Source organism: Phyllobates terribilis, unplaced genomic scaffold, assembly GCF_046119375.1.
Source record: "Phyllobates terribilis strain yellow unplaced genomic scaffold, ASM4611937v1 Scaffold_4__5_contigs__length_816908805, whole genome shotgun sequence".
Classification (NCBI taxonomy): domain Eukaryota; kingdom Metazoa; phylum Chordata; class Amphibia; order Anura; family Dendrobatidae; genus Phyllobates; species Phyllobates terribilis.
Genome location: NW_027362764.1, coordinates 726614905 through 726626731, shown reverse-complemented (window position 1 = coordinate 726626731; position 11827 = coordinate 726614905). Strand labels below are relative to the sequence as shown.

Here is an 11827-nt window from a genome sequence, read left to right as displayed (position 1 = left end):
ACTGTAATATCGGGTATCGGCCGATATTCGCGGTATCGGAATGCTCAACACTAGTCACAGCATTGTTACTGTTTTTCTCCTAAAACTTTATATTTAAATTTTATTATTTTCTTAGCTTTTGTAAAGTTGGTGCATACTGGTCGACTCACTTCGGTACATACAGTATATAGTTTTTTCTTCAACTCTACCCACAAATGTTCAATTGAGTTGAGGTCTGGGGACTGTGGGGGCCAATCCAGCACCTCTACTTCATTGTCACTGAACCATTTCTTTGCCAATCTCGATGTACACTTCGGGCCATTGTCCTGCTGGAACACTATTTCGTCCTTTTCATACCCATAGCACTCGATTGTACAAATTAACTTATCTCGTAGAACACGCACATATAGCTCAGTATTGAGACCTCCATCGATCCTAGTCAAGTATCCAATGCTTTTGGCTGTGAAACAACCCCATATCATCAGGCTTTCTCCACTGAACTCCATTCTCCATTTAAAATATTTGTTATGCACCTGTCTCGTGTCCAGTGTCACATGTAATGTTTGAGTATTTAGTCAGTGTTTTGCTAAGTTGCTGTTTGTCTGGAAGTTTGCCATCATCCAGTTCCTTCAGCTGCAATCACGTCTGGAAACTCCTGTGATTTCTACAAATTGCATTTTCTGCTGCTCAGACCTGCCAATGAACCCATATACAAAAAAAAAAATACAGCAGCCTCTGTAAGTGATACATGGACTACATTACTGCTATATGGAATATACTTATAAAAATGAAGGTACTTTCATGAGGCCCATTAGCCGTGACAAGGCAATCTTTCTTTGATGGGACCCTAAACCTAATATCATGCCTATCCCAGGCTAAAAGCCTACAAATTTGAAGGCTGTTTTCTGCTGGTGAACCCATTATCTGCTGTAAACATTATGAACTGTCATGCAGAGACTGTTTACTTTACTCTGCAGTCATCTCTGCAAACCCCTGTATTTGTATATCTTCTGCTCCTCATGTCTGCTGATTAACCCATCATCTGCTGTAAGCATTACAAACTGTTATATAGAGATTGTACAAATTATGCTGTAATTATCTCTGTTCCATCAATGTTCAGTCTTTCCGTTTAACTCTGTGGCTTCCGCCTGCTTTCTTGCCGTTTAGTTGTATATAGTCAGTTATATAGGTTCTCTCTGCTGTGCCATCACTATTGGTCCGTATGTTCACACTGACCTATGGCTTAGTGGATCCATCTCACCTGGTGAACCCTAACAATATTAAAAATGTGCTTGGTCTGTCAAGTATGTTATAAGGTTTGTGGCTTTTTAACGTGCAATAAGGATTACGCTTATGTGGCATTTTGCCCTCTACATAGACAAGATGATCCGTTCTCTGTGTAAGAGGTTACATGATACTACATGATAGGTATGTTCATGGCTGCCCCAGGAGGCACATGCTAGTAATCCTGGTGTGACATGCAGAAGTAGTGCTGTTGCTTCAAAAGCATCCAGCAACTATTAGAAGTAACACAAGCACAGGAGACAGGAAGTGTTGTGCTCCAGAAGCATCCAGCAACTTGAGGGGTTAACATAGTCACAGGAGACAGGGAGTGTTTTAGCAGAGCCCCAGGGGGATTGTGGGGAAGGTGTTTACTGTCTGGCTAGAGCCGAAGAGAAAGGTGGTGTATGATCTGCATCTCACAGAAGGCAAGGGGACAGCATTGAGGTCAAGAGGGAAACTAAACACAGGTCAGATAAAACTCAGCACTGTTAGCTCAGGGAGTTTATCAGGCAGAAAGACAGACAGGAAATAAGTATGTAAATAAATAAATTCTGCTACCCCCTTGTATATAGATTTTCGGAATATGTTTCACTATATAGAACAACTAATGCCATGGTAGTTTGCCCAGCGTGTCTTCTCGTAGTCACAGGCATCTATAACTAACTGGACAATGACTTGGAGTTTTCTTGGAGTGCATCTCGCATACAATAGTCTGAATTTGTGGTTTTATGATCATAAATAGTACTATGGGTAAGAACAGCAAATTACAAGAAGGTGAACTTACAATTAAGGTCGCACAGACCTTAGTAGTTCACGCTGTATGCAGGAGTTTTACTACAATGGCTCATTATACTATATGCGGTATAGAATACATAAAAAGGTCATTGCCTAGTTCAGGTTACTATGTAATTATGGGATAGTGTGGCATGTACTGTATGCACTACATGTTTTTCTATATTTCATGTCACATACTCATTCAAATGATTACATACCTTCTCCTGGAAAATGTACAGATAGCATTGTTCCATTTTAAAGGATTTTTCTTCCCTTTATGACTTCTTATACATGTATATAGTGTACACAGTCAATCACTTTGACTCCAGACTCAATAAAATATATGAACCGGAGATCATTATTAATGGACCACTCAGAGAAAAACACAGAAAGGCTGCATCCACATGGGATTCATCACTTGCAGTATTTCAACAGCAAATCCACAATGGCAATATGTCCACTAAAAGGTGCAGACGCCGCTGTTGTTTCCGCTTACGCATTACACGCTACGCAGAGTTGTTAACACGTCTCCCCAATCAGGAAGAGAACGGTCTTTCTGATGTCAAACATAAACCTTGCAATCTGTGCCCTAGGATTGAGAACATGACCACATCTACCCAACCTTTAGTCCAAAATTTGGTTCGGGTTCCAGAACTGTACTTGACCAGAACCCAAACCCCATTGAGAACCCGAACTTTGGATCTAGAAAAAACAAAACAAAAACACTCTCTCTTGTTCGGTACGAATCTCAAACTTTTAAGTTGGGGTTTGCTTATCTCTTCTCCTCGGTCATTAACATCAGCATAAGACTTTGCCCCAGAAGCTTATTGGCCGAGCAGCTGCATGCAGCCTTATATCACCAAGCACAATGCCAAATGACAGATGGAGCGGTGCAAAGCTGCCACCACTGGAGTCTGAAGTGTTAGGAAACGTGTTCTTTGGAGGGACAGGTCACAATTTCTTCCATTAACAGTAACTTTTGTTGGAAGAGGAGTAATGCTCAGCTCACAAAGCAAAAACATGGTTGGGTGAGTTTGGGTTGAAGAAAATTCATCGACCGCACAGAATCCTGACCTCAACCCCATCCAACACCTTTGGGATGAACTAGAACGGAGATTGTGAGCCCGGTCTCTCCCCAACATCAGTGTCTGACCTCACAAATACTCTGTTGGATGAATGGGCAAAATATACCACAAACTCAAAAATCTTGCAGAAAACCTTCACAGAATAGTGGAAACTATTATAGCTGCTGAAATCCACATTAATGCCTATGGATTTAGAATGGAGGTCATAAAAACTCTTGTAGATGTGCTTTGTCCATAGAATGACTGCTAATTTGCAATATAAGGTACCATTTTGCGGTGGCCTACTTGTTTTCATTGTGAAGTTCTGATTTTGTGGTGTGTTAATACTCCTTATTTACCCATGATCATTATCCTAGATTGCACTATAGACCCACCCAGTGCACCTAACTGTGCCCATTCTCCATCCACAGCCCAGCTCATGTGAGGTTTCTGAGAGGCGCAAAGTGCGAGGACCGTGTATGCGATGTAACAGTGCTTGAGCCAATCCAAGTACATGATATCAGTGATGATGACATGAACATTGGTGAGGACATCAAACAGCCAGGATCTAGCTCTGGATGGACCACACATGATCTAAAACGGTGTTACCCAGACTCCAGTCCTCATGGCTCCCCAAAGGTCATGTGTGACGATACAGAGTAAAATCTTAATTATGCTAGACATACTTTCTGATGGCAAGAGCAGCATTAGTTTATTTTTATGTTGACTCTTTAATCTCTGTTCTTTTTTAGTTGATTAACATAGACTACTATTTGTATAACCCTGAATGTTATCTGCTCTTTGATTCTGAAACAATGGTGTTATTTACAAGAGCCCCTGTGATAGTGATACCAACTATGTAAATAGATTATCTCAAACAATGATAGGTGAGCCCTGCACCTTTACCTCTGACATGTGATATACACACTAAGCTTTGGGGGGAGGAGGGTGAGAGCAGTTCTGCTATTCAGGGGGCCGAGCCCAGAGAAGCAGAAGGGACATGTGTTTCTGAGACAGAGGGAGTCTTGGGACAGAGAATCAAGGAAAGTCAGACAGACTTTGGAAGGAGAATGAGAGACATTCTTTTCAGGACAGCAGATGGATTGCATGGCATTACCAAAAAGACACAGATTTGAATTCTGTATTATTCTAGCCAAAGGGTACCGGCCCTGACTGGAAAGAGTGGATCTGCTTCATTAACCATCACAGAGACATGGATACATTTTGGGGAGTCCAGGAGAGGACAAAGAAGTCACCTGGCCCCATGGATATGTTGTTTTGGGGTTGCTAGGAGGGACCTACCGGTCGCCTAGACCCCATGGAGACATTTGGAGGTTAGATTTGGACCCTCGGGTCTCCTGGTCTTGTACCTTGATGGACTGCTAGCTTCCTAAGCTTGCCACTACCTCCTCTCCTTGGGTGCCCGCCAGAAGTGGGGGGCCACTGGTTGAGGTAGTCAGCCCTGGAAGTCTCCAAAGTCGCGGCTGTTCTATCCCAGGCGGGTGGAGCGGAAGGGTGAGACTGTGTAATGTACCATCTTGGGTATTTGCTGGGACTGTTCAAGGTGTTTATTGTCCGCTTTGTGGTTCAATAAAGTATTGCCACGCTCTTTTACTCTCACCCTCTGTTGTCTGAGTAGCGTTATGCCCACGGTAGACCCCGGATCTTCACATTATGTTTTCAGGATCTCCTTATTATTACACAGGTGGTGGAAATATCATCAAGGCATCAGGAATTCTCTCACCTGTGCAATACTATGGAAATCTTGAAAACATGACCTGTGAGGGGAGCGTAAGGACTGGAGTTTGGGAAACACTGATCTAGACGGTCACTGGTAGAGGTGAAATTGGATCATTTGAAAGCCATCAAAATCAGCTGGTCAGTAAGTGCATTGACAAAAGAATATAAAAATTTGTTATTTAACTGTGGTTATAATTATTTTAAAGTATTAAAGGGGGTTTCCCCACGAACAAAGTTAATCTTAATAAACATTTTAATCTTTAAATATTGGAATGATAATAACTTACCATTGAGTGTGTTAAAAAAATGTTCCTGTGCTGAGATAATCTTATAAATGTGCCCCTGATGTGTACTGTGTAATGGCTGTGTCTGACCGTGAAGGAACATGGTCTGATCATACCACAGCTCCTGGGCAGGGGAGGGAGCAAAAGAGTATACAGACATTAAAGCTGATTCTTTCTTTGAAGTAAAACATTGCTTAAAAAACAGGCAGTGAAATTTTTAGCTCATAGAAAGAATCAGCTGTGATCCCCTGCTGTCCTGTCTGTATACTCTTTTCCTTCCTCCCCTGCCCAGGAGCTGTGGTATGATCAGACCATGTTCCTGTACGGTCAGACACAGCCATTACACAGCACACAGCAGGGGCACATTTATAACATTATCTCAGCGCAGGAATTTTTTTTTTTTTTTTTAAACACATCCAATAGTGGAACTTATTATTCTTCAAAGCTTTATTGATTAAAATTAACTTGGTTTTTGGAAAAACCCCTTTTAACTCTTAAAAAAAAAACATCTTTACATTTTCTCCTCCATGCTGACACCAAGTGAACAGTCTCTTCTGTGGGTGATATCAGAGCTGTGATCTGTGCTCTCAGATCAGATACTTTCCCTCTGCTACTCTTCCTGGCACAGCATGCAGTTTTTCATATAAAAGGCCAAAGTCGGCTCGTAGGCCGAGTCTAAATGGGGACTTTGGCCACCGACTGCATGATATAGTGCGATGTAGCATCGGCATTCCCCTCACTTTTATTGGGGAGATCGCATCTTCTAGCAAACATTAAAGACGGATCATTTCGCTGACCGCCATCGCAGACATGAACTGCTGTTATGTTTTGGGCAAAGTTTTCCATTAGAATTAGATTTGTTTGGCAACGGTTTATTTGGTTAAGACATGCTACAAATTATGTAATAAAAAAAAAACAGCTCGAAAATGGAGAACAAATTGTGCAAAAATAACACGTATCACAGTAGAAAACAAGATAGGCAAATGAAGTTACAGACTGGCATGCTGGGCAAGAAAAGCCCTTATCCTCTGTAACAGCTCTTTCTTCACGCTGTCAGGCACCAGGGCTGGAGAGAAAGAGGGAACAATGATTAGACGGACGCACGTCTACAAATATGGAAAATAGTCATTCAATGGAAAAAAGATATGAATACATGTGCTAATAGTCAAACTGACAAACATACTTTTAATTTCCAAAAGAGAAAAGAACTTCAGCTATCAGCTCCACTTCCAACTGGTGATGGACACAGCAGAAAGTTTCCAGTGTGGGCTCGTCGTCAACGCTGCGTGTGAAGGGGGCTGGCTGACTGCTCTTATCAATAGCTAAACTTTCTGTTTATGCATCGGCCGTGGCAGAGGAGGGGGCTTACTCGGCTATTGAGTCAGTCAGTCTGTCCAAAGTGGAGTTGCCAGGACTGAGAAGGGACTGATAATAGGGGAGGTTTGTGCAACCCTAAAAGTTCAGGGAGCAGCACTTGTTTGGAGCAGGAGGTTTCGGGTGGAGGGGCGATGGAGGTGGAGGTGGCACTTGAGAACGGGAACCTGCCCATCATTATGCTCTCCCCCTTGTACAGCCTACGGTGAGCCCAGATGTAATACATGAACTTTTACTCGTGTTAATAACCCCCTCTCCCCCCGTTATGGAATGGGCAAACAAACAATGTGATTAACAAGCAAAATCAAATGATTATTTAAAAAAACAAACAAAAAAAACTGCTGGTGACTGCGCTAAGTAATAGCCAAATTTGGTGGGTCTTAGGCTATGTGCCCACGATGCAGAAATGCTCTGGATTGTTTCCTGAGTGTTTCTGCATCTCCCTGGCAGAAAAAACGCATGCGGATTGTACATGCATTTTTCCTGCCAGGGACATGCGGATGTGAAGCGTTCTTCACATGCATTTCCGCATGCGGGTTGACAAGCGCTTTCCAGGCGATTTTAGCATCACTTGGAAAGTGCTTGACAACTTGGTCACACTATATAAATCCATACAACCAGCATGGATTTATATACTGTAACCGTAAAGAATGGTAAAAAATAAATCTATACTTACCTTCCGATGGCCCCCGCAGTCTTGCTTCGCTCCGTCCTGGCTTGCCGGCAGCTCGCGGTGCACTGCACTGAAGGACCTGCCATCACATGACTATGACGTCAGAGCAGGTCCTTCAGTCCACTGCGATCTGCCGGCAAGAGAAGACAAGGAGACCGGGGGCCATCAGAAGGTAAGTATAATATTTATTTTTTATTTTATTCTTTTTTTAAAGGTTCTATGGTACCCGGGTCCAGAGGAGAGTCTCCTCTTTTCCAGACCCGGGTACCATCCGCACATTGAAACGCTTGGATTTCGTATGTGCAGATGCAGTGATGCAGAATCCATGCGTTCCAATACAAGTCAATGGCGGCGAAAACGCAGCACTTCCGCAAAATAATTGGCAGTGCTGCGTTTTTTTTCCGCAATGATAATCCGCAGCGGAAATTTCCGCAGCATGTGCACAGCACATGCGGATTATCATTGGGGAACATGGCAGGCCTTCTACCATGCGTTTAAGCGTTTCTGCAGCATTTTCACCGCTGCGGAAACGCTTAAAAAACGCATCGTGGGCACATAGCCTTACCCTTACCATAGACAAGTGTTTTTGGACTGTTTTTTTTGGAGTCTTTTTGCAGAGTTTTTCGGAGAAAGAAAAAGTTTTTGAGGAGTTTTGAAAGTTTCTGCTTCAATATCTCTGAGTGCACAAAGCCTTAGCAGCTTTTTAGTTTTTCTGCTAGAGGAGGAGGAAGATGAGTAATTGCACATCTAAGCTGCTCCCGATAAGGACTTGTGCCCGACTCAAATATTCACAGGCATCTGGATTGGCTTCAAGGGGGCTGGCGGCTACATGAGTTTAAGGTAAGCAATGGGCAGGTTCATTGTCCCATATACTATACATACACTCCAGCATTTCAGAAATGTCAGCAGAAAGTCTACCCCTTTAACCCTTCAAGGGACAGTCCATTTTGGGCCTTTAGGACAAAGCAGTTTTTCGCTTTTGCACTCCATGAGTCAGAACCTTTTTTTTCCTTTTTACATCAACACAGCTGTATGAGGGCTTGGTTTTTGCGCGACGAGTTGTATTTCTCATATATCTCATTAACTAACTTGTATTAACTTTATGGGAAGGAAAAGGAAATAAAAAAAAAATGCTACTCTGCTTTTTTTTTTTTTTTTAATTATTCACTCAAAGTATTAACCTTATTTAGAGGGTCAGAACGATTACAGATATACCAGATTGATATACATTGTTTGAAATATAACATTAAATAAAAAAAAAAAAAAAAAAAAATATAATAATAATAATTATATATATATATATATATATATATATATATATATATATATATATATATATATATATATATATATATATATATATATAATTTTTTTTTAATTAAAATATCTATCTATATATTTATTGTTTCTGAGTCGAGTCGCCATATCCTGAGAGCTATAAGTTTTACACTTTTCTATCATCGTTTGCATGACAGCTGCAGTGTTGTATGTTGCAGTGTGAACACAGCTGTACATAGGAATAGAAAGGAGGGTTTTGTATCTGGCACACCGACCAGGTAAAAATCAAAAACTTTTATTAGTCAATGTTTAAAAGAAATTAAAAACCACCACAGCTGTACATAGCCCCCGCTGCAGACTTCACAGACCCTGCTCCACCCACACCATGTATTTGTACATTTTGGTGCAGAAAATAACACTACCATATTGTGGTGGGCAATTTGGCTAAAGAAAGATTTGTCTGGTGCTTTGCTAAGGTGTCTATACAAATATCAAAAATTATTAATGATCCTTCCTATAACAGTGATTTTCCAGTTGTAACACAATAAAACAACACATGTGAGATCAGTAATTCTTCCTTCAATTGTACTTGCTCCAGTAGTTAACTTTTATCTTCTGCAAAAAAAAAAAATTGGGATGGCTTCTGGTCGGCCACAGATAGTCCGTTGTCATCGCTCACCTCTGCCTTTGGGAGTGATTTCTGCGACCAGATCATCCACCGTGACGTGTTCAAGTCCTTTCTCATTGATCACATCTAAAACATGAAGGCAAAAGCTCGGTTAGAAGATCCGGCTTAGGACAATAGGAAAGAACAACCATCAAGGGACTAAACAGCGCAAATCTCATGGACAGACATTTCCTGGACTAGTGGACATATGAAGGATCAGATAATGAACGGACCTCGCTGACATACAAGATGGACTTTATGGTATTTTTGACAGCAAGAATAGCGCTGTCTGCAGATCTGGTCTTGCCTTCAAAAATATGAGAAAGGCAAAAGCGCAAATAAGGACAAAGGCCTAAATATATTCAGTACAGATTAATCTAAATAGGGGAATGGGGTGGCAAATAGGGGAATGATTTGCTAATTAAAGCAGCAATTTTTCATTTTGGCTATACAGTATGACACAGGCCATTATTAAAGAATAATGTCATGGTTTTTGTGCATGCCTTGTTTGGTCCCATGTTAGCTGGGATATCGGCCATATTGATTCCCTTAGTGCATATTACACTTCCCATGATGCCTCTGGTGCAGAGGTGGTGGGTGGAGGGACAGCCACATTGCACTTTGCTCTGGTTGGAGCCCTATGTAAGGGCAGCAGTAACAGATCAGTGACATGGGACTGCTGCCCTGTCATACTTTACAGACTCCATGCAACCTATTGTGAGATATACAGATAGAAAATAAATGTAATATCTGATTATACATCTTGGATATATTGGGATAAATCTGAAAATGGCATTTTGTCAATTGCTGTATGTCAAAGGCCTTCAGCGGTGTTACCTTTGGATGCACAAGTGAAGCCGCCCACCATACGCCTTCGATCCTTTGGCCGGCAGCTATTTCTCCTCACATAGGAGTGTTCTCTGTTCTCTATGAGGAGCAGCTTCTGCCCGATGCTGGTGGTGGCTTATGTCTTAGAGGACAAAAGGTTTGGGAGTCAAAATTGGGCACAATGGATCCTAATCTGTCAGAGGAGAGTCAAGGGGCCCCCATAAACATTAGACTGTTGGCTGAATCTGCCAATGTCTGCAGGTTTGACTGACAGTGCAATCTGTATGGGGGCCTTCAGTGAAACAAAGGCTCCTGAGAGTATAAGTATTTTCTCCCTGTAGGGCAAATGTTTCGGGTGATATCACCCAACCAGCTCGCCTCCAATGTACGTAGCGTGCTAAAGAAAGATGATCAGGATGTTGTACAACCTGCTAACTACAGAACAATAGGATATTTGAGCCTTTGATCAAAAGGGGAGACATATTTTCTCTAGGTTGACGTGGGGAACACATGGCTGAAGTCCTATAAAGGGGTATAGAAGATCCCTGAAGGAGACCTGAGAAGATGCCTGGGGGCATTCCAAGAGAAGATGCCTGACAGCATTCCAAGAGAACCATACCATGATAAGATGCCTGGGGGCATTCCGAGAGGACGATACCATGAGAAGATGGCTGGGGGCATTCCGAGAGAACCATACCATGAGAAGATGGCTGGGGGCATTCCGAGAGAACCATACCATGAGAAGATGACTGGGGGCATTCCGAGAGGACCATACCATGAGAAAATGGCTGGGGGCATTCCGAGAGGACAATACCATGAGAAGATGGCTGGGGGCATTCCGAGAGAACCATACCATGAGAAGATGGCCGGGGGCATTCCGAGAGAACCATACCATGAGAAGATGGCTGGGGGCATTCCGAGAGGACCATACCATGAGAAAATGGCTGGGGGCATTCCAAGAGAACCATACCATGAGAAGATGCCTGGGGGCATTCCAAGAGAACCATACCATGAGAAGATGCCTGAGGGCATTCCAAGAGGACCACACAATGAGAAGATGCCTGGGGGCATTCCAAGAGAACCATACCATGAGAAGATGCCTGGGGGCATTCCAAGAAGATCATACCATGAGAAGATGCCTGGGGGCATTCCAAGAGGAACTGAAGGAACTAGCTGGAGGAGACACTGACAGGTGATAGTGACCTGCGTGTGTAAAGTGTTCCTTTCTGGTAATACTGAATTGATTATAAGATTAAGATATTATAATTACAGCAAAGAGACATTTAATAACAGATAATAATCGTTTCGTTATTTATTTTATAAAATGTTATACTAATCATTTGGTTTTTGTGTATAAAATAAATGTCTTTTCATACTCTTTTGTTGGTGTACTTTTTTGCTGACTGTCCCATCGAATCTACATAGGGATATTGTTATTGAGTGGTAATCGTATCATTTGATATTGTCAATATTTCTTCATATTGTTGCATAGTATTTTTGTCACTTGATATTTATATTGTCCATGATAATAGTATTTCTTGCACTATGTGATGCAGCTTCAGGTACTCTCGTGGCTCCTGCTTGTGAAGATTTCTCCCTGTCAGCTCTTACAAACAGGAAACCTGTTAGTTTTTTTTTTTTTACACTAAATAAAGATGCCAGTATGGGACTGAAACGCGTAGTGAACCTTTTAATGAACATCGCAGCACGAGACTTCTTTCCAGCAGCGCAGCCAATTTTTATTCTGTTTTGGTAACTGACAAACAGGAGGCAGGCTGAAGCTGCATATCATAGGAAACACTGAAGACTTTGCACACAGAACTATCAGATCATGTACAGAGAGGCAGTGTGTGTCAAGAGACATTTATAACTCTGCAGCTAT

General features: G+C 42.0%; 1 protein-coding gene across 1 annotated transcript in view; it reads right to left on the bottom strand.

Moving 5' to 3' along the window:
• Nucleotides 1-5981: 5981 nt before the first annotated feature.
• The window catches only part of ENY2 (ENY2 transcription and export complex 2 subunit), a 30267-nt gene continuing 24421 nt past the window's right edge, over nt 5982-11827 (bottom strand). Inside the window, exons 4-5 of the mRNA XM_073679776.1 lie at nt 9130-9204; nt 5982-6191 (exon numbers count right to left, since the gene is read on the bottom strand). Of these exons, the coding sequence (XP_073535877.1) occupies nt 6115-6191; nt 9130-9204 (152 nt within the window). The 3' untranslated portion in view covers nt 5982-6114. The remainder of the gene's footprint in view (nt 6192-9129; nt 9205-11827) is intronic.